The 26,893-nt window shown below is 39.4% G+C and overlaps 1 protein-coding gene across 4 annotated transcripts in view; it reads left to right on the top strand.

Moving 5' to 3' along the window:
- Positions 1-26,893, top strand: part of Mrp5 (Multidrug resistance protein 5) — a 93,529-nt gene that overhangs the window by 64,786 nt on the left and 1,850 nt on the right. For 3 of the 4 annotated variants that reach the window (XM_073989950.1, XM_073989972.1, XM_073989961.1), the window contains exons 4-10: positions 18,717-18,876; positions 19,082-19,460; positions 23,268-24,046; positions 24,111-24,962; positions 25,018-25,502; positions 25,566-26,344; positions 26,418-26,834. In XM_073989950.1, the coding sequence (XP_073846051.1) occupies positions 18,717-18,876; positions 19,082-19,460; positions 23,268-24,046; positions 24,111-24,962; positions 25,018-25,502; positions 25,566-26,344; positions 26,418-26,834 (3,851 nt within the window). The remainder of the gene's footprint in view (positions 1-18,716; positions 18,877-19,081; positions 19,461-23,267; positions 24,047-24,110; positions 24,963-25,017; positions 25,503-25,565; positions 26,345-26,417; positions 26,835-26,893) is intronic. The other variant, XM_073989983.1, reaches the window with a different exon arrangement.

Raw genomic sequence — 26,893 nt, 5'->3', positions numbered from 1 at the left:
TCTCTCAAACACACAAAGCACTGCCTTATCTGCTTGAGCAAGTACCCATGCTTCGGAACCATACATTAGCACGGGTAGTATCAGTGTTTTGTACAGTGTTATTTTTGTTTGACGAGAGTTGGCTTTATTCCTAAACTGGTTACTCAGCCCAAAGTAGCATCTGTTAGCCAACACTATTCTTCTTCGTATTTCACAACTGATGTTATTTGTTGTGTTTATGGCGGTGCCGAGGTAGACGAAGTCCTTTACTACCTCAAAATTGTAGGTACCAACATTCACAGATGGTGCGGTGTTTATGGACATATTACGCGTCGATACCATCAACTTGGTTTTTACGCCGTTTACTGCCAGACCAACTTTAGCAGATTCTCTTTCGACTTTTGCAAAGGTGTCAGTTACTTCTTTTACCGATCGACCCATGATGTCAATGTCGTCGGCATAAGCCAGTAACATGTGGCTGTTCGTGTATATCGTTCCATTTCTTTTGACCTTCGCGTCTCGTATGACCTTTTCCAGTAGGATGTTAAATAGATCACACGACAGGCCGTCTCCTTGTCTGAAACCTCTTTTGGTAGTAAACTCTTCGGAGAGGTTCTTTCCAATTTTAACTGAGGATCTCGTCTCAGTTAATGTCATTCTACAAAGTCGAATGAGCTTTGCAGGAATACCAAAATCAGACATGGCTTGGAACACCTTTGAACGTATAGGGCTGTCGAATGCTGCTTTATAATCGACGAAAAGATGGAAGGTGTCGATCTGCATTTCTTGGGTCTTTTCCAGGATTTGTCTCAAGGTAAATATCTGGTCAATGGTGGATTTGCCAGGTCTAAAGCCGCACTGATAGGGTCCAATAATTTCATTGACCATAGGCTTTAGTCTTTCACACAATATGCCAGATACTATCTTATATGCAATAGGGAGCAGACTTATGCCCCTATAATTGGAGCACACAGTCTTATCACCCTTCTTGTGGACTGGACATAGGATGCTCACGTTCCAATCGTCGGGTACGCGTTCTTCCTGCCAGATGGTGCTAACTAGCTGATGCATACACCTTATCAGCGTGTCGCCTCCGGTTTTGAACAGCTCGGCTGGTAGGCCATCTGCTCCTGCCGCCTTATTATTCTTCAGCCGGTTTATTGCTGTCCTTACCTCATCTTGGCTGGGCGGTATACATTCAATACCATCATCTGGGATTGGATCTGTGGTATCTTCGCCGTCTTCACTGCTATCGGATACCAACAGTTTGGAAAAATGTTCTTTCCATATCCTGAGCACACTATCTGTATCAGTTACCAAATTACCTTGTTGATCTCTACAGGAGGATATTCCTGTACCAAAGCCATCAGTTTGATGATTCACTCTTTGGTAGAATTTTCGGACTTCGTTCTGTCTCCTGTACATCTCCATTTGTTCACACTCCCTATTTTCCATTTCTCTCTTTTTCCTGCCGAAAAGACGTTTCTCCTCTCTCCTTTTCTCCCGATACCTCTCTCGTGCGCTACGCGTTGCTACTGATTGTAAAGTAGCCTTATATGCCGCATTTTTCTCTTCGGTGGCAGCACGACACTCCTCATCATACCATGGATTCCTTGGTGGAGGTCTCTGGTATCCAAGTATGGATTTTGCGGCTGTTTGCATGGAGTGGGCAATGCTTTGCCATTGCGCTGATATGTTATCGGGATGAGGAGGGCTTTGATTAAGCAATTGGGCTAGTTGAGTGGAATATGCTGTGGCTATCTGTTGTGATTGCAGCTTACCGATGTCTAACTTTCGTGTTGTGTCTGTTCGTACTTTGTTTGCTACGTTTAAGCGGGTGCGTACCTTTGCTGCAACAAGGTAGTGGTCCGAATCAATATTTGCGCCTCGGAACGATCGTACATCCAATACGCTCGATGAATGTCTTCCATCTATCACAACATGATCAATTTGGTTTCTTGTTTTCTGATCTGGAGACAGCCAGGTGCCCTTATGAATATCGAGATGATTAAATCTGGTACTGCTAACTACCATGTTTTTTGCAGCTGCAAAGTCTATCAGTCTCATACCATTGTCAGATGTTTCACTGTGGAGACTGAATTTCCCGACTGTTGGGCCAAAGATATTCTCCTTTCCAATTTTGGCATTAAAATCGCCTAGAATGATTTTAATGTCATGGGCAGGGCAACGGTCATATGTTTCTTCTAAGCGCTCGTAAAATATATCTTTGGTCTGTTCGTCCTTTTCTTCAGTGGGAGCATGAGCGCAAATAAAGCTGATGTTGAAGAATTTAGCTTTTATTCGAATAGCAGCAAGTCTTTCATTCACTGGAGTGAAGCTGGATACCAGATGTTTTAGTCTCCGACTAACTACGAATCCACAACCAAACTCATGCTTTACGTCATGGCAGCTATAATACAGTGCGTCACCTTTAGGTGTTGTTGTGACGCCTTTCCCAATCCATCGTATTTCCTGTATGGCAGTAATATCGGTCTTGTACTTTTCAAGTACGTCTGCCAATGCGAAGACTGCACCTTCTCTATAAAGAGTGCGAACATTCCAGGTGCAGATTCGCAGATCATGGTCCTTAAAACGTTTGCGGGGTTCGTCAACTTTAGAGGGGTTTGTTTTTCTTTTCTTTCGTTTTTTCATAGTAGGCTGTTTTTTCTAGGGGAGGGTTACTAACCCGACGCCCAAACCCAAGTTTTTAACGTTCTTATGGGTGAACGCGCGGCACATGTTAGCTCACTACCTTTAACGGGTGTTAAAGGCAGTTCCCCAGGTGACACCACGGGGAGGTCAGTGTCCACTTGGGATGAAAGAGGGACCAAGATAAATCCTGGGCTTTGCCATGTTAAAACCGGTCAGGACCGTTCCTTGGTATCTTCCATCCCCTACGTCACCCAAATCGAAACCGAAATCGGTTCAGTTTTGGATATTGCTCCTATATAGATTTTCGACCGATTTTTGTATTTGATGCATCCAACACGCCATATGTGTCCAATTTCGCTGAAATTTGGAATGTGTTACAGAACTTGGTCTAGAAATAAATTTGCCAAATTATATCAATATCGGTTCAGATTTGGATATAGCTCCTGTATATATTTTCGGCCGATTTCCTGTATTTTATACACCAAACTCGCTATATATGTCCAATTTTGCTGAAATTTGGAATGCGTAACGGGATTTAGTCTAGACATAAATGTGCCAGATTATATCGAAATCGGTTCAGATTTGGATATTGCTCCTATATATATTTTCGGCCGATTTTCTTTATTTTATGCACAAAACACGCTATGTATGTTCAATTTAAATGAAATTTGGAATGAGAGACGGGATTTGGTCTAAAAAAAAAATTGACAAATTATATCGAGATCGGTGCATATAGGAATATAGCATCCATATATATTTTCGGTCGATTTCATGTTTTGTTACGTATGTTCAATTTCAATGAAATTTTGAAGGCTTCGCAGTCAGTAGGAGTCATCATTATTTACATAAGTACTTATAGTTGGGAAGGAATTGACCAAGGCTACAGCTATTAAGTCTCATATCTTTGAGAAACTTGTTAAGATTTATGTTTTATTATGATATATCTAAATCATTAGGAATACTTATAGGCGGGAAGGCTTTTGGAAGAGTGTAACCTCCTGAAACATACAAAAATACCATAGTAGCTCCGTAACAACCCTGAGTAGGTATATAAGCCTTCCTATCTTCTATATTTATGCGCTAAAATATTAAAAAGGTTAATATAATTATGCATTCCATTATATTTTGTCGTAGTCGGGGCAGCAAAGCGCACCGGGTTCAGCTAGTAATTTATATTTTTGATTCCTCATAATATGTCCCAAATAAGCAGTTTTTCTTCTCTTTATGGCTGTGATGAGTTCTCTTTCGCAATGCATTTTCCTCAATACTTCAGCATTTGAAACATGAGCAGTCCAAGGAATTTTTAATATTCGCCGATATATCCATATTTCAAAGGCTTCTAACTTTTTAATATCGGCAGATTTCACTGTCCACACCTCCATTGCGTACAGTAGGACTGACCACACATATGCTTTGACAAATCGAGTCTTCGTTTCGAGATTGACGTCATGGCTGGTAAAAACTCGCTTGTATTTCAAAAATGCATCTCTCGCCAATTCTATTCGGTATCTTATTATATTATGGCACACCCGTAGTAAATGAGCTGTAACTCGTTGATTTTTGGAAATATGAATTTTGAGTTATGTCACTCTTTGAGTAAATGAACGATATATTTTGGTATGGTTTGAATGCATATCCCATTCTCTCATATGTATGTATATAGATGCATACATACATATGTACATTTTTATGTGCCGGATGGTTGACTGCCGAATTGAATGCAAAAAGAAATTATGCACGGCTTTAGCAGATTTCGAAGAAATTTACTGTAAAAATTAAAACTTGCCAAATAAAATCTTACAAATGTTACTACTGATCGCTTGATTGATAAATGAAATAATTTTTATTTGGAATTAAAAATAAATATTTTCAAAAATGGACGAGACGTGTTTATTATTCATATATATGTATGTGCAAATCGTATGTCAATAAAATGTTAAATTAAGTATTCTCGTCATATACGTCACATTTACAGTTGACGTATTTCTCCTCGTTATAGAAATGTGATTGATTTAATGTTGCAAAAAAAGAAATAAAGAAACAGAAACAGTTTTTTAATAAGATTTGGAAATGTTATTTGCTCTTAATGTTATTTCCTACATTAAATTGTTGTAATCCTCATTCTTTATTGAAAAATACGAATTCTGTGTTATGGGTTAATTTGCCCAATATGACTACTTACTCAATTATTTTAATTGTAAGAGATTCAGAAAATGGCACGTAGTACATAGAAAACTAATAAAATTTCATTCCAACAATTACTTGTAAGAACTTTATGCATCTAGGAAATCAGTTTCAATAAGAACAGTCTCCTCCTCTACATCGATTAGGAAATGGTAACGATTATAATGGTTAAACCATAAAATTTATGATCAATGGCATAATTCAGTTATATGAATGCGTTTTTAGACTTGGCAAGCCACCATATGTGAAACCCTGGAAAATACACAAGAGATTAACTAATACGTAATCCGCATTTAAAAAAAAATAAAGTAAAGTGGAATTATAGTAATTATAGCAACGAATTATCGAATTAGGAACCCAACTTCCCCGGAGTCCCTCAAACAGCAGCCGCACACGCAACACTTAACGCCGGCCGTTGTTGTACCAATCCCTGAAAATACATTCTCGTTGCAATTTACTTGTAATGGACTCTGAGGTTAGATCGAGGAAATAGTGGATTGCATGAATCCGAAGAATAGAAAAGAATACCAAGCTCAACAACAGCTACAGCCTACAGCATTGTGATGGTTACAACGTTCTGAGGAAGGATCGTACCAGAAGTGGAGGTGAGGTATTAGCTTTCCTATTGCACCAGTCTGTTCAATACAGACCTATCTTGTTTGAACCTAGCTCTAATGACCCGTATATGGAATGTATAGTGTTAGCAGTCAGGTGTGGAACTGCCAAGGTAGAGCTGGTGAACGTATACATACATAAAAAGCTGTACTCCAGGTTAAAGGCCCAACATTAGCCCGCTTTTGGAAGGTCATAAGCGTATGGTATTGGGGGACTTAAATGCTCATCATGAGTTGTGGCTGGTTGAGCAGATTGATAGCTCTACGTTATGCATGGTCAGAATTAGCCGAGAGTGTCACAGTTCGCCAGACATAACCAGTGTGTCACCTGGTCTGACAAATGACGTCAGCTGACAACACGTCGTTTCTCTTGGAGCAAACCATCTCCCCATAATTGTCTCCATTAGCAGACCATTTCATCACCTCTGAACGCGGCACTTTCATCAATAATTGGCCGAATTTCAGAGATTTCACTAATCACCGCTTCAGAGACCTGCCAACCCTTCTGATGTTCGGTTAGAAGAAAGTACATTTCAAATCATCATCACTGCTGCAGCCGCTCGCCATATACCTGCTGGTCGAATACCCGACCGTTGGTGAGCATAAGCGAAACGAGTCGTTAAATCATCTAAATAGTTGCAACATTGGAACCGGAATAAGTGAATTGTGACCAACGGTTAAGTCACTCTAGAGCCCTGAAAAGAGGGTAGATAGGACCTCAGTCACGTCCGGCCACGTTACGCTGACTGATGCGAAGCGGTGCGCAAGTTATTTCAATCGAAAGTTTTTCGAGCATCCCTGGAGTGACAGGGCGAAGACAAGAGTATTACGTTGCATTAGATCTGCCGAGGATGAACCACCACAATTTACAATGGATGATGTTGCGAATGTCACCCTGAACGCTAAATCATGCAAAAAGTTGTTAAAATTTCTTTTGTTTTTGTAACAACTACAAAACAAACAAATAAAATCGTTGTAAAATAAACAATAAGTAAAGTTGTTAAAAAGTTACTGAATAGGGGGCAGGAACAAGAAGTCCAAGCCCCGTAGAGTTAATCAGGGAGTTCCCCAAGGGGTGATATCTCCGGAACTGCTTAAACTCTGCCTCTCATGTATTCCGCACCCAATAAACGCCATTGAGATCGTATCGAATGTGAAGGAATGTACGATCTTGGCGTCAGGTACCTTCCCTAATGTCATTTGTGAAAGACTGAACTCCTATTTGACTGATCTTACCACCTTTTTCCAAGCGAGGAATATGCAAATACTCGCCAGTAAATCTACGGCCACTCTGTTCCCCACATGGACGGCAGAGGTGAGAACAGAGTTGAATTATCGACCATGACGACTGTAACAGAATTCCGGTTAAAAACAACCCCAAAATTTTAGGGGTCACATTCGACAACATGTTTATGTCGTCTACGCATGCCACAGATATCTGCGTCAAGCTGAGATGTGGGAACAAGGTCCCGAAGTCTCTAGCCTGCAAAACTTGGGGTGCAGATAAAAAACCTTGTTGACCACATATATCGCGATAGGTCGATCTGTGGTAAGTAATGCGGCGCGAGTTTGGTCCGCGAATATAAGTGCAGCGTGATGGAAACCTATCCAACTTGTGCCTCCTCATGTCTTCAGTGGATCATCTACATGAGGAGACAAAGATTCTTCTAGTACAGCAACACAATTGCATGTTTTAGTTGCAGTACTTGCTCGGGCGTTAGCGTGAGAACCACCCTAATCACCATATGGTCGATAGGACCACCCCACCCAGGCATGTCAGAGGGATCTTCATGATCTAGAAAGAGAGGTCCAACGTTACAAGAGAGAAGCCCTAGATCAACATGACTATCAAGCAGGTTTAAATAACATTCACACGGATGCAGTCGCTGAAGCCATAAACAACTGTGGTGTGAATGCGGTCTTCTGAGAACATCCCCCATCTATCACAGATGAAGAGCGTCAGCTGGCACGACAAACTAGAGTAGTTTTAGCTCAACTAAGTTGGGGATGCTGCAGCCGTCTGAATTCCTATAGGGCAAGGGTCGATGACACCGGTCAAAACATCTGCCAATCATGCTACATAGGCACGCACGACACGCTGCACCTTTTCAACTGTCCTGCCAAGTCTACTCAACTAACTCCAGTACATCTGCGTTTACATCCCAACGAAACAGCCACATTCCTACATCTGGAGACTGACCCAGAACCATAATAAACAGGAAAACGTACATACAAACATATCAAATACTATGCCTGTTCCAGAAACTGCAATAAGCTACTCTTTTTTACTACGACACCAATTTTATTTCCTTTATGATATCGAAAAAAATAGTAGATTCTTGCAGTACTGGAATAGACCAACTGTTACAACAATAACAACAACCCCTCCTAAGACAACTTGATGGTAGTCCTTTACTAATGAAGTTGTTTGTCTCCAGAACTATTAATTAATCTCGCATTGATCTATTTAAGAAAATGCATATTTGAGGATTGGGTCGAAATAAAATGGAACAATCCATTTGTTTGCCCCCTTCAATAAAGGTTTCTCCCCCCAATAAAATATCAGTAGCTCGCCCTGTAGTTTTTTTTTTTAAATTGCTACACTTATAAAGAGAATCACAACACACCTTTGTTTTAATTGTTCGACATTTTGTGATTAGTTTTGATAATATTTCAAGTGACGGCTTTTGTAGCCCCCCCCCTATTAACCAGGCACAATGATAGCAGCAGAACGTAACACTTACGAACATGTTTACTCTATTCGTTGGCGCTCTCCTACCGTAAATCAATTAAAACAAACTTCTTGACGGAAATTTATTGCCGCTAAGTGGAAAGTAGGATTTTATCATAATGACAGTGTAATAATGAAATGAAGCTATAATTACGATAATTTTGTTTTTAGTTTTTTTAACTCTCTTGTCTTAAATGTCATGGAACAATGGATGAAGGTATGAATAGGAAAAATCACAACAAATTGTCTTTTTTATGACAACAATCAAATGTTTGATTTTCAGTGTCAAGTTATGAGCCTACAAATGTCACCACTCAGTAGCCGTTATTTATTATCAATGTTTGACAGAGGCAAAACCCCCTTTTAAATAAAAAACATAAATTATCGCAAATTTATTAAAAACACACACTCCATGTCACTATTTTTGCTGAATAATGTTATTTGAAGTGTAAACACAACTCTCAATCAAAATAAAAGTAATCAAAACAAATCGTTAATGCTTTCTTTCTTTTTTGTTCCAATAATCCCTTTATGTCGTTACTATATTGGGGATTTCTGAGTGAAATCAGACACCTTTTCAAAAAGAGGTTTTTGATTTCCATTTTGTTTTTCAAAATAGTCAGTCGTAATCCCATAATCGTTGATTTCCTTTATTTTTTCCTGTGGTCATGCTGCTCATCAGCATACATTTCAGTATATTTCCAGATTTTTTTGAGGAACGGTTCCAGAGATATCGCGCACGAAAAAAAATCGAATTGTTTGCTTTTTTGTTCTTTTATGAGCTATCTAATAAACTATAGAAAAAAATTTGCACAATGGGCTTGGGTGACATTTTTGCGATTTAATATAAAAAATCAATTTTTATCAATGATGGTACTCTTCAATTTTCTTAGAATTTTTCTGTTCTAAACTACAATTAATTACAAAAATTGTAAGCCCTTTTTGGTAGTGAGGTTCGAATGTTTTAAAATTTGTTAATACAATTTTTCCTTAATACCAGTATAAAACCTTTGTTATTTTCCTAATAAAAAATTGAATCTTTTGTTTTGTTATTTTATTTAGGAATTTATCTTAAACGTCTTAAAAACTTCGTCATTTTTCGATTTCGAAAATGGATTAGCAATTATTGTACCAGACGGACAATAAACTAACTAAATTGATGATCAAATAACTGCAGCTGGGAATTATATGAATGGGCATCCAAACCGAATTATCTGTCAAATATTAAAGTGATATTTTCATCAGAAGAAATACGAAAAAATATTTGATTTTTCAAAATCGAAAACACAAGCAGTTTTTATGATTCTTATGATAAATTCCAAAAGAAAACAAAAAAAAAATTTAAAAATTTTATTTTTTTTTTAGTTTCACACTAGTATAAAGGACAAATTTAAACAAAACAAGTATGAAAGGCGTTAAGTTCGGCCGGGCCGAACTTGGTATACCCTCCACCACGAGTTGTATTGAAGTAAAATGGAACAATTCGTTTCCTTTCGTTTATGAAAAAGGCAAATACCAATATTTTTGTAAAATAATGTGGCTAAAACCTAAAAAAAAAACCAAAAATTAAGAGGTATGCTTCTATGGGGGATATAGAAAGACGTGGACCTATACTAATAAATCTCTTCTGGAATATTTTATATCCCTATGGAAGACTAACAAATTTCAGTCATTCAAAATACCGAAAATTTCAGGTGGAAAGTTCTATACACCCAACGATAACTAAATACCAAATTTCAGACATTTTGGTGGGATAATGAAGCTAAAACCTCCAAAATACCGAATATCGAGAGGTACCGTTCTATGGGGGCTATATGAATGCGTGGACTTATACCAACAAATTTCAGGTTGAAAGTTCTATGCACCCAACGATAACTAAATACAAAATTTCAGCCATTTTGGTGGGATAATGAAGCTAAACCCTTCAAAATACCGAATATCGGGAGGTACCGTTCTATGGGGACTATATTAAGGCGGGGATCTATACAAACAAATTTTAGGTGGAACGTTTTATATCCTCAACGAAGACTAATTACCAAATTTCAACCATTTTGATGGGATAATAAAGCTAAAACCTTCAAAATACCGAATATCGGGAGGTACCGTTCTATGGCGGCTATATGAAGCTGTGAACCTATACCAACAAATTTCAGGTGGAAAGTTCTATGCACCCAACGATAACTAAATAGCAAATTTTAGCCATTTTGGTGGGATAATGAAGTTAAAACCTCCAAAATACCGAATATCGGGAGGTACCGTTCTATGGGGGCTATATGAATGCGTGGACTTATACCAACAAATTTCAGGTGGAAAGTTTTGTACACCCAACGATAACTAAATACCAAATTTCAGCCATTTTTGGTAGGATAATGAAGCTAAAACCTTAAAAATACCGAAAATTTGGAGGTACCGTTCTATGGGGGCTATATCAAAACGTGGACCGATATATCCCATTTTCAATATCAACCATCCTGCAAGTAATGAAAACTTCTGTACCAAATATTGACTCTCTATCTTTAAAATTGCGAGCTGTATCTTGATTTCAACAGACAGACAGACGGGCGGAAGGACGGACAGACGGACATGATTAAATCGACATAGAAATTTATGCTGATCAATAATATATGTACTTTATAGGGTCTCCGACGAATATTTCGATGTGTTACAAACGGAATGACAAATTTAATTATACCCCCATATGGTGGAGGGTATAAAAATAAGAAAAAATAGTAAGTATTCGAATTCCACTACCAAATAGGACTTAACATGTTTATAATTAATCGTACCCAGCAAAAATTCGGATCCATTAGTCATTACGTAACCCATTACAAAGTAATGTAAACAAGCTTCTTTTCCCATTACAAGTAATCTGAAAAGTAATGGGATACTTCTTAAAAAAATTACAAGGCAAACCTACTTACTTTACTCCTCACTAAGTAATGAGGACGGTGGCACAGTGAGTGTGTGTCCGACTATAAATCCTAGCGTTGTGTGTTCAACGCTCACTGTCGGCACGCGATTTTTTTTAATTAAAAAATAACAGTTCGTGGTGCACATGTGCACTGCGCATTTAAGTTCTTAAGCAACCCTTAATGTTCGTGTGCGTGGAACAGTGTGTAGTGTCCTTGGCTAGAAATCAGAGGGTTCGTGTGTTCAACTCGCACAGCGAGCGAAATAAAATAAAAGTAAGAAGTGTGATGAAATTAAAAAAAATCTCTACATCAACTGCTCTAAAAATAGAATTTTTTCAACTTACTTTTAAACTTCTAGTGGCCACAGAATAACTAGTTATTCTAGTGGTCATAAAATAACTACAAACTGAGTGCGACATGCCCTTGTAAAAATAATGGGGAAGAAAGGTGGTTTGCGAGTAGTTACGGCTGCTAAAAATCCCTTACAAAACCCATGATTTTGGGAGGACTTTTTTTGCTGGGTAGTTTAATACAGAAAACTTTCAAGAAAATCGAAGAGTACAATCATTGATAAAAATTATTTTTTTATATTAATTCGCGAAAATTCCACCCAAGCCCACTGAGGATTATTTTTTTATTTTTAAATTAAAAAAAGGATATAAAAAAATGAGTTTTTCTATATGGACCAATGTTAAAGAAGTATGAGCATCTCTTTGCCTATAGTTTTTACAGAATTAGACTTTTCCTAGGCGCGATATCTCTGGAACCGATAGTCAAAAAAATTTTTAAATTATACTGAAATATTTTGCTGATGAGCAGCATCAATACAGCAAAAAATAAAGAAAATCAAAAAACACTTTTTGAAAAAGTTTTCGATTCACTTAGAAATCCCCATATATTCTTGATCAGGATAATATTCTGAGTCAATTTATCCATGTCCGTCTGTTGTAAACACTCTATAGCTAGAGCGCTATATTTTTGCACCCGAGTATCTTTTTTTCCATAGGCATATAACGATACCTCCCTGTTTTCGGTATTTTGAAGATTTTAGCTTAAATTTGTATCCGAACTAATTTGTAGTTTGACATTTGAGGTTCTTAACGGTCACAACACTTCTTCACCAAAAATTGTGAACATAGGTCCATGTTTAGGTATACGCCTCATATAACGGTACCTCCCAATTTTCAGTATTTTTAGGGGTTTAGCGATATTTTTGGACTGAACTGCAAACTCGAAATTTGATATTTGAGATTCCCTGCAGGCACTAAACATCGCCGCCAAAAATTGTCAACATCAAAGTTTTGTCAAAGTTTTCGTATAGCCCCCATAAAACGATACCACGGGATTTTAGAGTTTTGAGCAATTTAGCTACATTTGTTAACCGAACTGTCGATAATTTGACATTAGAGGTCCCCAGTGGTCACAAAACTTCTCCACCATAATTGTCAACATGAAGCTCCGATGTAAAGGTACCGTCCGATTGAAGATATTTTCAGAAACATTTCCTGACCTATATTAGAAATTTTGAGTATCCGTGGACGAAAAACTTTTAGTTCAGATTTTTTTAGAGTGGGGGGTATAAAAAGTTGGGCCCGGACGAACTTTACTTTTTTACTTGTTTATTCATCATATTGACTCGGAAAACTCAAGGGTTGTAGCTCGATGCGTTCTACTACATCGATGTCGATGTTGGTACAACTCGCGGTTCGCAAGTACCCATGTTTTGGATCCGTACTTACATAAATGAGGGTTTTATCAATGTCTGGCGATTTGACGAGAGGTAGTTTTGCCTTTAAACTGTTCACTTAGACCAAAATAGCATCTGTTGGTCAATATTATTCTCATGTTTATTTCAAAACTGACGTTGTTTGCTGTGTTTAACTACTTCAAATCTGTATTTTTCAACGTCCACAGTTAGTCCGAGTCTTCTGAACGTCTTGTGTGTTGATATCATTAACTTATCCACTTATCCATTAATATCCACTTTTGCAGACTCTTTTTAAATTTTTCCAAAGGTAACTGCTACGGCTCGTTTTCATCGACCTATTATGTTGTTGTTGTTGTCATAGTATGTCCCAATTTACATTAGGCGAGTTTACTTGCGGCAATTGTCAGTTTGTAGGTGAGAGAGGGTGCTGAGAGGCAAAGGGTTACCATATGCCTTACCTCTCTCTCCTACAAAATGACAATTGCCGCAAGTAAACTCGCCCAATGTAAATTGGGACTATTTCGATATGTTTGTATGTTCGTTTTTCTACATAATCAGGCTCTGTGTCTACCTCCATTTTTAGGAATGTAGCTGATTAGCAGGGCAGCTGAAAAGGTGCAGTGCGTCGTAGGAGCCAATGCCGCATGTTGGACAGATGTTTTGCACGGTGTCGTCGATCCTTGTCCTATAGGAATTTAGACAGCTGCACCATTCCGAGCGCAGTTGAGCCAAAACTATTCATGTTTTACGCTCTTCCGCTGCGATAGATGGGGGATTTTCTTCGCATTCACACGATAGTTGTTTATCAGCGGCTGCATGTGTGTCAATACTATTTAAACCTGCTTGATAGGCTTGTTGATGTAGGGATTCTCTCTTGTAACTCTGGGTTTGTCTAGGCGTTCTCTCTTGTAACGTTGGACATCTCTTTCTAGATCATTGAGAACCCACCTTACATGTCTGGGTCAGGGATGGAAAATTCAGTACAATAGTACTTTTTTCAGTACCATTTCACTATAAAAAGTACCGAAGTTCCCCCGCGGCCAATTCAGTACCATTTCCATACTCTAGTGTAGAAAAAGTTTATTTGGAACTAAAAATGGAAAATTAAATATTAAAATTACTAGAAATTTTATAAATCTGGATATATGGGAATATACCAAAATATGAACCTATGTTGATCATTTTCTTCGTGGAGCTCTTCCACCCTTTGAGAATCCGAAAATAAAGTTACAGTCACTACGGTAGACTAATCATTTAAAAGATTCACATCGAGCGGTATCGAAGTACATTTCAATATGAGAATCTGCAATACCTCTTTTATGGGGGCTATATTAGTGCTGGAAAACTATCGACAGTCTAACTATCGTTTTGAATACTGACGAAAAACAAAGTTTACATTGGCCATCAAAACATTTTTTTGGACTATCTGTCACGAATTATTTAAAAAGAAAATCATTTGTTCAGAGTTCAATATAAATAAGGCTTTACGACAGTGATCAAAACGATAGTCGGACTATCGATAGTTTGCAGCTCCAGGCTATTTAAAACGAAAACAAAGTATCTAATCTTTTAAAATACCGTTCTATTAGGGCTATATCAGAACGTTTACCCGCATTGACAAATTTCTGGGGGAGAGTTTTGTGGCCCCAACGAAGACTAAATACCAAATTTCAACAATTTTGGTATGATAATGTGGCTCAAACCTTCAAAATACCGAAAATCGGGAGGTACCGTTGTAATGGAGCTTTTTCAAAACGTGAACCGATAGAGCCCATTTGCAATACCAAACTTCCTAGGAGAAATTAAAGCTTCTGTACCAAATAAAAAAGCTCCATATTAAATATTGAGAGCTGTATAAAGAATTCAACAGACTTACAGACCTGGTTATATACTTTATTCCCACGAATATTTCGATGTGTTACAAACAGAATGACAAAGTTAATTATACCTCCATTCTTTAGATTTCATAGATTTAAGCCTTTGTTGTTGTTTTTACTGAATAAAAATTTTTATTTTTTTTTCCTTAAAAAATAATAAAAAGTACCTTTTAATTGAAAAAAGTACCATTTTAGTACGTTTTGAAATTTTCATTTTTCCATCCCTGGTCTGGGTGGGGGTATCCTATCCACCATATCAGCGTTGCCAGTATTTTTTAGCCTCTTTTCCCCAACTTGTCCAAAACTTTTCCCCAAAATTCCCCAAATTTTATTGAATTTCCTCAAAAAAATCCCCAAACATTTTTTAACAAATAATTACAAAAAAATCTGAACTAGTTTTACTTTACTATTGAAATTCATATCATTAAACTTGGAAAGTATTCTATACACTTATATATTAATTAAATTAACGATATTGAAAACTTCACTTTCAAGTGATTCTGAATCATTAGTCTCATTGGATTTATATAAATTTTTATAATGAATGAGTTGTAACATTTTTTTAGGTGGGTCAAAATTTCTACAACAAATGGAGTTGTTAGAAAATTGATTATTTATTATAGTAACTCGTACTACATTTTATTTCTGAATATGGTTCAATATAGAAGATTCTTTCTACTTAAGAATTACTTGTTGGAACAGAAAGCATATTTAATACCATCTACAATTTACGAATGATAACTTTCTCCATTGCGATTCGTAAACATCCGTGGAGATTTTTGTGTTGACAACTGGTTCAAAAAAGGTCCGTATAGAGCTAAAATTGTGTTGACCCAGTGAATTGCTGCAAATATTGGGATAAATTTGCTTGTAAGTTTGAAAAATTGCATATTTGTAGGCATCGGTTTCAGCATTTGTATTAACAGCGTTTAAGATATTCAGCACTGGTCTTTTTAACTTTATTAATTGTTTACTCAAAAAAGTACAAGTCAAAATTAAAGCCTAGGTCCATGGCTCCTCATGGGAAATTTGCCGAGTCGTTTTCGATCGATTCCACTATGCATATTAGCAATGTGCATCGGTTTGAAAACTTAGATTAAGGCCCGTTCTTACATCTTTTCTTTAAATCCCATTTTGTTATACCTTACTCTAAGAAAAATAAGGAATAAAGTTCGCATTACCAGGTAATTGTTATTAGATCTTCCATTCCATTCCAAGCAAGACAGTCTGTATACATCAAATTTAATCAACTCGGATTGGTTGATTTGAATTTGCACTCAAATGTTTCTTGTTTTTGGCACACTTTAAATTTTAGAAGGAACACAAAGTTCCTTTTAATTTGTCTGACACTTATTATTAAAGCAAACTTGTAGGAATAAAAAAAACGGGTAATCTGTCCGATATCGACCAATATTTAACTACAAAAAGGATATAATAACGGGCCTAAGCATATTTATCTCTTTTATAATTGGAGCCATGAATGTTAAATAAAGTTTAATTTCCTCATTGCACATCAATCCAGAAATCATTTCTACAGTTAAGTCCCCTTCAGCAGTATAAATGATGGAAAATGTTATTTCAATTCAACCCACTGTTCTAGTACACTGTCAGTCGTCGAACCGCATGATAACACTTCAAATCTGTCGTAAATTATTGCTGCTGCGACCAGTAAGTATATGATGCATGTTATTTGTGCGTCACGCGTGCTCTACTACTATTGACGTACTGAAATTAAAAAAAAAATCAGATAATCTGAAGTAATTAGTCAAAAAAGAAATTCCCCAAAAATCCCCAAATATTTTTCAGATTTCCCCAACATTTTCCCAATTCCCCAAGTCGACATTTTTTCCCCCATTTCAAATAAAAATTCCCCAATTTGGGGAAAAATCCCCAATACTGACAACGCTGCACCATATGGTGATTAGGATGGCTCTCACGATAACACCCGAGCAATTACGAAAGCATGCCATTGTGAAACTGTACTGGAATAATCTTTGTCTCATCATGGAAATGGTCCACTGAAGGCATAAGGAGGCACCTTGATGCAGTTATCAGGGTGGTATTCTGACAGGTTTGAAAGTTTTTCCATAGCGTTGCACTTATACCACAGACCGACATATCGCGTTATATGTGGTCAACAAGTTTTCTTTATCTGTACTTCAAGTGAACCTTCTTCCTACATCTCAGCTTGTCGCAGATAGCTGTGGCATGCACGGACGACATGAACATTCTGTCCAATGTAACCCCTATAATTTTGAGATAGTTTGTGGTCGGAATTCTGCTACCATCGACCATGATATTCAAATCTGTTCTCACCTTTGCCGTCCATGTGGTGAACAGAGTGGCCGTAGATGTAGTGACGGATATTTGCACATTCCTCATGTGGAATAAGGCGATAAGAATGTACCTGATGCCAAGAAATCGTCCGCATACGTTAAGATCTTAATGCCGCCTGAAGGGAACGAAAAAGGGGAGGTAGAGGGAAACAGTTTCGCAGATACCACTCAACCTTGTGGAACTCCCTATTTCGACATTTCAAACTTAGCGGGACTAGCCTGCCCAATTTCCAGACTTCGGGAACGATGTGGGTGGCTAGCGGCTGGTTGAGAACTTTATCCAGCTGTGGCACATCAGAATTACCATGGAGATTCCATCAAGGCCCAACGCTTTGGATGCTTCAGCGTTCCTTATGACATTCGGAACATCATCAATTGCAAATTGTGATGGTTCATCCAAGGCAGGAAGATATCTAATTCGACGCAGTACTCTTCTCTTCGGCCTGTCAATTCCTTGGTGCTTGACAAACTATCGATTGAAATAACTTACGGAACTCTTCGGATCAGTCAGCGTAACGTCGCAATAAGTGGCTGAGGTCCTATCTTCCTTCTTTCAGGGTTCGAGAATGACTTCACCGTTGCCCACATTTCACTAAATTTGGCTCCAAAGTCGCAACTCTTCACATGATTTAACAACCATTTGTTCCGCTTATACTCACCGACCAACCTACCCAGCTAACATTTTTTTCCGAATTCGTATCGAATTCGGACAGAATTTCTGAAAAAATATCCTATTCTGATGCCGAATTCGTATCGAATTCGGTACGAAAGTTGTATGGACGTGGTCACCGAATTCGGAAAGAATTTTCTAAGGAAATTCTAAAAAAATATTAGAGTTTCGCGACGAATTCGGTCCGTATTCGGAAGTAAATTCTTGGAAAATTCGGAGAAAAATTTAGATTTTCTGACAGAATTCGGTCCGAATTCGGAAGAAAATTATAATAATAATATATTAACTTCCAGTGTCAGCTCTCTGACTCTGGGGTCACGGGGGTTGGCACGACGAAGCTCATTTGCTAATTCTGTCGCCTCTGCAGGGAAATTTGGCCTCATTTCGGGTATTCGGCCAGAAGATATATGGCGAGCGGCTGTAGAACGTCCTTTCTGGTACCCGTCCATCGGAAGGGTTGGACTGATCTCTGAAGCGGTATTTGTGAACTCTCTGAAACTCAGCCAATTAGATTAGATTAAAAAATTCCCATGATTAATGAAAGTGTGGCGTTCAGAGGTAATGAAATCGAGCGGTCTACTGATTGAGATAATTATGGGGAGATGGTCTGATCCAAGGGAAACGACGTCAAGTGACGTCATTTGTCAGACCAGGTAACACGATGGTTATGTCTGGCGAACTGTGACACTCTCCGCCAATTCTGGTAGGACCATCCTCATTGACCGTGCAAAACGTAGAGCTATCAATCTGCTCAGCCAGCACTATACTTCTTTGGTCGTTTCCGAGGACCGAATGACACAACTTATGATGAGCATTAAAGTCCCCTAAGACCAGACGGTTATGATCTTTCAAAAGCGGGATAATGCAACGATTTTTTTCTGATTTATTGGGAAACTAAATCATTTTGGTGTTAATTTCATATGTTGTAACCGTAAGTAATGAAAAAATTGTCTTTTATTTTGTTCCATATTCCAATCCTGCTAGTATAATATAAATCTGAATATCTAAGAAATAACTAAATATTGACTTCTTTTTTTTTTCTTTCCTTTTTAGATATTTTGGGTCACAAACTATCCGAGGCATGGGAAGAAGAATGCATCAAAAAGCAAATGAAACACAAAGAGCCGAGTCTTCTAAGGGCGGTTCTTAAAGTGTTCGGTTTACGATTCGCCACCTTAGGTTTTGTTTTATTTATTCTAGAAATAGGTTTACGGTAAATTAAATCCTTCCCAAAATATTCACTGTATACCATTTGCAATGAGATTGGTAGATTGAAGGTCATATCACACACGAATTAGCATAAATCCAATCTCATTTCAAATGGTACAAACAGTCAACCATAAAAATTCCCATGAAATTCGATGAAAACGAGAAAAAACTTTTGCGTTTACACCTTCGTCTCTTTTCTCAATTTCCAGTGTTACTCAGCCATTATTTTTGGGTGGTCTTGTATCGTACTATGCCAAACCCGAAAATAATGACAGTAGCGATCTATCCACAGCGTATCTGTACGCTTTGGGTGTGATTCTATGCAGTGCCGTCAATGTCCTGTTCATGCATCCTTACATGTTAGGCATACTTCACGTGGGCATGAAGATACGCGTGGCCATGTGTAGCATGATATATCGTAAGGCGCTACGTCTGAGTAAGACCGCACTGGGCAGTACAACGTCAGGTCAGGTGGTGAATCTAATATCGAACGATGTTGGCCGACTGGATACATCGATGATACACATGCATTATTTGTGGCTGGGGCCAATTGAAATTGTCATAATCACATTTTTAATGTATCGAGAGGTAAGTTTGTAGGAAAGTATACATTTTCTTTATTTTATATTGGATAAAGTGGACAAATAACTTATTTTACCTATATAAGGTGGGTAAGGATTAGAAAACTGTAGAATATATGCCTGTTCCAGAACCTGCATGAATCTACAAATGTTTACTACGATAACAAATTTGCCTTTATGTTATCGAAAAAAATAGTAAAAATTAGTTGATTCTTGCAGTTCTGCAACAGGCCCTATGTCTTACACCAAATGCAGCAGCACATAACACTAGCCTTTGCTGTTCCAATCCCCGAAAATACATCCTTTTCTATTTAATTGCAATGGATTTCCGCGGTAAGATCGAGGAAATAGTAGATTTCGTGAGTCAGAAGAATATCAATGTCGCGGCGGTGCAGGAAACCAAGCTCAACAACAACTGCGGCCTACAGCATTGTGATGGTTACAACGTACAGATAAAGGATCGCGCCAGACATGGAGGTGGGGGTTTAGCTTCCCTATTGCATCTGTCTGTCCAATACAGGCCACCTCGCTTAAGCCTGGCTCAAAAGACCCCTTGCATGGAATGTGGTAGCAGTCAGGTGTGGAACAACCGAAGTGGAGTTGCTGCACCGAAAAAAGCTGTTCTCCAGCATCGTGATATTCGGTCCTCGGAAACGACCAGAGTGATATAGTGATTGCTGAGCAAATTCATAGGTTTACGCTTTTCACGGTCAATGAGAACGCCCCTACCAGAATTAGTGGAGAATGTCACAGTTCACCAGACGTAGACTATCCGTCGTTTCTCTTGGGTCAGACCATCCCCTCATATCAGCAGACCGCCCGATTTCATGACCTCTGAGCACCGCACTTTCATCAATCGTGGGAACTCTAATTAGCCTTATTTCAGAGAGTTTACTAATCATCACTTCAGAGAATACCCGAACTGAGACAAAATTTCCCAGCAGAGGCGAAGGGATTACCAAATAAGCGGGATGAACTTCGTCGAACCAACCCCAGTGACCCCAGAGTCAGGGAGCTAACACTGGTAGTTAACGGGTTGGTCGGTGATAAGCGGACAAGTGGTAAAATCATCTGAAGAGTTTCAACATTGCAACCGGAATAATTGAATTGTGGGCAACGGTTATCTCTCTCTCTCGAACCCTGGAAAGAAGGAAGATAGGACCACTCTCACGTTTGGCGACGTTACATTGACTGATGCTAAGAGGTGCGCAAGATATTTCAATCGACAGTTGGTCGAAAACCCCGGGAGTGACAGGGCGAAGAGTACTACGTCGTATCAGATCTCTTACAGCCGATGATGAACCACCACAGTTAACAGTGGATGATGTTGCGAATGCCATCAGGAACTCCAAATCACCCAAGGCGTTGGGCCCTGATGGAATCTCCATGGTAATGCTGAAACAGCTGGATGTTCCGGGAGTGAAGCATTTCACTAAGGTCCTCAACCAATCGCTAGCTACCCTCATCTTTCCCGAAGTCTGGAAAATGGGCAAGGTGGTCCCACTACGGAACAAGGCAAGGATGTCAGTGAATCGTACATGTCGATTTCGCTTTTGTCCCCGTAGCAAAAACCTCTGAGTCATTAGTGCTCCCTAGTGTCAGAAATAGCTATTCAATCGGCGATCATCAATTAGGATTCCGAAAGCAGCACAGCACGACAATAACCTAGCACTTCTATCCACACATATACATAAGTCGAGAACTCAACCAGGGCAAGCTGTTTGGATAATTATACATATGTATGTGTGAACGCCAGTCATTTGTGGAATTCAGAAACAAGAAGTCCAAGCCCCGTAGAGTGAACTGTTCCACCTCTTCCTCTCCTATATTCCGCCCAGTCCAGACGGTATTGAGATACAAACGTATGCGGACGATTGTACGATCTTGGCGTCTGGTACCTTCCCTGATGACATTTGTGAAAAGTTGCACTCCTTTTTGATCGATCTTACCACCTTTTTCTACACGAGGAATATGCAAATATCCGCAACTAAATCTACGGCAAGTCTGTTGACCACATGGACGACGCAGGGGAGATGGTAGCAGAATTCCGACTATTTGCGACGAGCTGAAATGCGGAACAAAATCCTCAAGTCTCTAGCCGGCAGCACTTGGGGTCCATATAAAGAAACCTTGTAGACCACATATAACGCGATGGGTCGGTCTGTGGTAAGCTATGCGGCGCCATTTGGTCCGCGAATCTAAGTGGTACGCGAAGGAAAAATATTCAAACTTGTCAGAATGCCGCCCTGACAACAGCAACAGGGTGCCTCCTCGTGACTCCAGTTGGCCATCTACATAAGGAGGCAAAGATTCTTCCAGTACATCAACACAATCACATGCTTTCTTTGCTGTACCTACTATGATGTTACCGTGTGAGCTATTCCAATCACCATATGATGGATAGGCCCCACCCATTCAGCAAGGTCAAGAAGAATCTTCATGATCTAGAAGAAGAGGTCCAGCGTTACCAGAGAGCTTTCCTAGATCAACAAACATATCAAGAGGGTTTGATTAGCATTCATACGGACGAAGTTGCAGATGCCATAAGCAACTATCGTTTGAATGCGGTTCTCGGAGCACATCCCCCTTCTATCGCAGCTAAGGAGCGTCAGCTGCCACGACAAACTACGCCGTCTAAACTCCTATAGGGCAAGGATCGACGACACTGTGCAAAACATCTGTCTAGCATGCGGCACAGGCCCGTACAACACACGTCAACTGCACCGCCCAACCTACTCAACTTACTCCAGTGGATCTGTGGTTACATCCCTTCGAAGCAGCAACATTCCTGGAACTGGAGATTGACCCAGAGCCAGTTAAAGCAGAAGAACGAATATACAAAGATACAATAAAAAACACTGTTACAACAACCAAAATTTTAGGAGATTGCTTTCTTTTCGTGTTGACATCTTCACGGCTCCATGTCCATATTGAAATTTGTGAGTCACCACTGGGCTCTGGATTTCCGATTTTGTGGTTTTTTATGGCTGGTGTCAGATTTGGTCCTGTGGAGCATGCAGGGCGAACTCCTTTAGCTACAGCGAATGATACGCCGGCACGCACATTACCTAAGCGCATTTAAGTAGTGGCTTCAATGCACCGATATTTGGCTCCTCTTCAGTTGGCGGTTCTACGGTATCGGTATGTCATGTTGCAGTTTGTTGAAACATGTCTATAGCGTTGACAGTTACGACACTGTACGATGTCGGGTCCTTTGTCCTTGTAGAAGATAACATCGCATGCGATTACCTTCACTTTGTAAAGAGTTTTAATGTCAGTGGACTGATTCAATCGGAGAGGTTGAAAGAGGTTCCCCATATGACATCACGAGCAAATCAGTCTTCACTTGATATGAAAGTGAGGCGAAGTTAAGTCCTGGACATTGCCATGTTAAAGACCGTCAGGTCAGAACCGTTCCATGAAGTCGACGATCATTGAGCTGATTTTTGTATACATGTATACGTCGGGCGCCATTTGTTTCATCATTTCATCTCCTAACAGAATTCTTAAAAAACCACGTTCGGTGCCATTTTTTCGATCATTTTATCTCAGAATTCTAACAACAAATGCCTTTTAATTTTTCTCATTATCCTGCTCCGATCCTCTTATATTCTGGAGAAGGAATTCTGACAGTCAACCTTCACTTTATCATTTGTTCGCATTATGGAATGTTCTACAGCTTCAATATTTCTTTGACTAAACAAACCTCTAAATTCTATATAAACCTTCTTATGTTTACAAGGGTGGATATATTTTGAAGAGTTTCCTTTTTGGATCCAACTCCTTTTAATTGGATTGTATTTTATACTTCCAGATTGGAGTCTCGTCACTATTCGGTGTAGCAATTATGATACTATTCCTGCCGTTACAAGCCTATTTGGGCAAAAAGACTTCCGTTCTACGTTTACGCACTGCCCTGCGCACCGATGAACGTGTGCGCATGATGAACGAAATCATATCTGGCATTCAGGTCATCAAAATGTATGCCTGGGAAATACCATTTGGTAAAATTGTTCAATATGCCCGTCTCAAAGAAATGAATGCCATTCGTTATGTCAATTATATTCGTGGCATTCTACAATCGTTCATTATGTTCCTCACCCGCATATCTGTTTTTGCCAGTCTGGTGGGATATGTTCTTTTGGGAAAGCTACTGACAGCTGAAAAGGCATTCATCATTACAGCATTTTACAACATCCTACGTAACACCATGACCATTTACTTTCCCATGGGTATATCACAGTTTGCCGAGACAATGGTGTCCTTTAAACGTATCCAAAAGTATATGATGCACGAAGAGACCAAGGTGCGGGACAGATCGCAGGATGTTGATTGTGAAAATAATAAACTACAACCAACAGCGATAATCGAAGAAAATGGCAAGGCAATTGGTATGAATGGCATTATAAAACCCATGACAATTGTGGGCAATCACCATCACCCGCATCATGTGGAGGCTAGTGTTAGTATTAATAAGCTGAAGGCTAAATGGGATCCCCAATCAACGGAATATACATTGGAAAACATTGATTTAAAAATTAAACCACGTACCTTGGTGGCGGTTATAGGACCGGTGGGTTCCGGCAAGTCAAGGTAAGATGAATATATTTTGATTGATAATTGATTTCATTTGGTCACTTTGTTCCTTATTCCACAGTTTAATCCAGGCCATACTGGGTGAACTTCCGGCAGAATCGGGCTCGGTAAATGTTAGCGGCACCCTGTCATATGCCTCACAAGAGCCCTGGCTATTTACTGGTACGGTGCGTCAGAATATTTTGTTCGGTTTACCCATGGATAGGCAGCGCTATCGCACAGTTGTCAAGAAATGTGCACTCGAGCGTGACTTTGAGCTATTGCCCTTTGGCGACAAGACAATTGTTGGCGAGCGCGGTGCTTCTCTTTCTGGTGGTCAAAAGGCCCGTATCAACTTAGCCAGGGCTGTGTATCGCAAGGCCGATGTCTATCTGCTCGATGATCCATTGAGTGCTGTTGACACCCACGTTGGGCGCCATTTGTTTGATCAATGTATGCGAGGTTATCTGCGTGATGACATTGTCCTCTTGGTTACGCATCAATTGCAATTTTTGGAACAAGCCGATTTAATTGTCATCATGGATAAGGGACGCATAAGTGCCACCGGGACATTTGAATCAATGCGTAAGAGTGGTTTGGAATTCTCCAAACTTTTGACGCAAGCCGATAAAAACGAAGACACAGGAAGTGTAAAGAGTGATGTCACCGAAACACGACAGCCTTTATCACGACAAAATAGTAAAATGCGTTCAAGACAAAACAGTGTTTCATCAATGGGCTCGGTGGCTGAATCGGCCCAGGGTGATGCCCCCAAGCAGGTCCAGGAGTCACGTGAAGAGGGTAAAATTGGTTTGAAACTCTATAAGAAATATTTTGGGGCAAGTGGAGGATATTTTCTATTCTCGATTATGGCATTCTTTTGTATTGGGGCTCAAGTTTTGGCCTCGGGGGGTGATTATTTCCTGTCATACTGGTAAGCAGCCGTATCGCACTTTAGTTTATATCTTTAATAATTGTAATTTTTCCAGGGTCAATAAAAATGGCCAATCTCAAAGTACAGTTACCGACTATTATCGGCGACCCGAACGACGCCTGGACAGTAATTCAGATCCCGTCGATCTGTACATCTTCACTGGCATAAATGTTTCGGTTATATTGTTTTCCCTGCTGCGTTCCCTGCTCTTCTTTACCTTGGCCAAACAATCCTCCACAAATCTGCACAACACCATGTTTAATGGTGTTACCCGGGCCTCAATGTATTTCTTTAACACAAACCCGGCTGGTCGTATCCTAAATCGTTTTGCCAAAGATTTGGGTCAGGTGGATGAAGTGTTGCCGGGTGTTATGATGGATGTTATACAAATCTTTTTGGCAATTTTGGGCATTGTGGTGGTGTTGTGTATTGTGAATCCGTGGTATTTGTTGGCCACAGCTATATTGGGTGTGATTTTCTATTTTATGCGTTCGTTCTATTTGAATACCTCGAGAGATGTGAAACGTTTGGAGGCCATAAGTAAGTCGAAAGATGTGGGAACTTCTATTGAAAAAATAATATTTAATTTTTATTTGATTCCAGCCCGTTCCCCCATTTACTCACACATGGGAGCATCCCTGAATGGCCTGTCCACCATTCGGGCATTTGGCGCTCAACAAATTCTAATATCCGAATTTGATAATTATCAGGATCTTCACAGTTCCGGCTATTACATGTTCCTGTCGACTAGTCGTGCCTTTGGCTATTGGCTCGACTGTTGTTGTGTCCTGTACATTGCAGTCATCACTTTGAGTTTCTTCCTCTTTTCTCCGAAAAATGGAGGCGATGTTGGTCTTGCCATTACCCAAGCCATGGGTATGACTGGTATGGTCCAATGGGGTATGCGCCAGTCGGCTGAATTGGAAAATAATATGACAGCTGTTGAACGTGTTATCGAATACGAAGACATGGAACCAGAGGGTGAATTTGAATCACCACCGAGTAAAAAACCACCCAAATCATGGCCCGAAGAGGGTCAAATTGTGTTTGACAATTTGAGTTTGCGTTATTTCCCCGATCCCAAGGCAGAAACGGTGTTGAAAAATCTAAACATTTCCATACAGGCAAGAGAAAAAATCGGTATTGTAGGTCGTACTGGAGCGGGTAAATCATCGCTTATTAATGCCTTATTCCGTTTGTCGTACAACGATGGTGCTGTAATTATCGATAAACGGGATACCAAGGAATTGGGTTTGCATGATTTGCGTAGTAAAATATCGATTATACCCCAAGAACCTGTCTTGTTTTCGGGAACTATGCGTTACAATTTGGATCCATTTGATGAATATGGAGATGCTAAGCTGTGGAAAGCTTTGGAAGAGGTATGTAGAACCTAAAGTTTTTAACGAATCCACATTGAGAAGTAAACTTTTGGGTTTTCTGTTTTACTTTTAGGTTAAACTTAAGGATGTTGTCAGTGATTTGCCCAGCGGATTACAAAGTAAAATTTCCGAAGGAGGCACCAATTTCTCTGTTGGCCAAAGACAACTGGTCTGTCTGGCGCGAGCCATTCTAAGAGAAAATCGTATCCTGGTAATGGATGAAGCCACTGCCAATGTTGATCCACAAACCGATGCCTTAATTCAAACCACCATACGTAATAAATTCAAACATTGCACTGTTCTGACAATAGCTCACCGTTTGCACACAGTTATGGATTCGGATAAAGTCCTGGTAATGGATGCTGGACGAGCTGTGGAATTTGGTTCACCATTTGAACTGCTGACACAAAGTAAAACCAATATATTCTATGGCATGGTGAAACAAACAGGCAGTTCCACATTCGATAGCCTGTTAAAAGTAGCACAAAAGGTACATCATTGTTAGGTTCAGAAATGTAAGGCATAAAGAAGTAATGTGTATATTTTTCT

This window comes from Musca autumnalis, unplaced genomic scaffold (genome assembly GCF_047663935.1).
Source record: "Musca autumnalis isolate F117 unplaced genomic scaffold, ASM4766393v1 scaffold_1, whole genome shotgun sequence".
Lineage (NCBI taxonomy): Eukaryota > Metazoa > Arthropoda > Insecta > Diptera > Muscidae > Musca > Musca autumnalis.
Note: the sequence above shows the minus strand (reverse complement) of the source record. Positions and strands in the feature narration are given on the sequence as shown.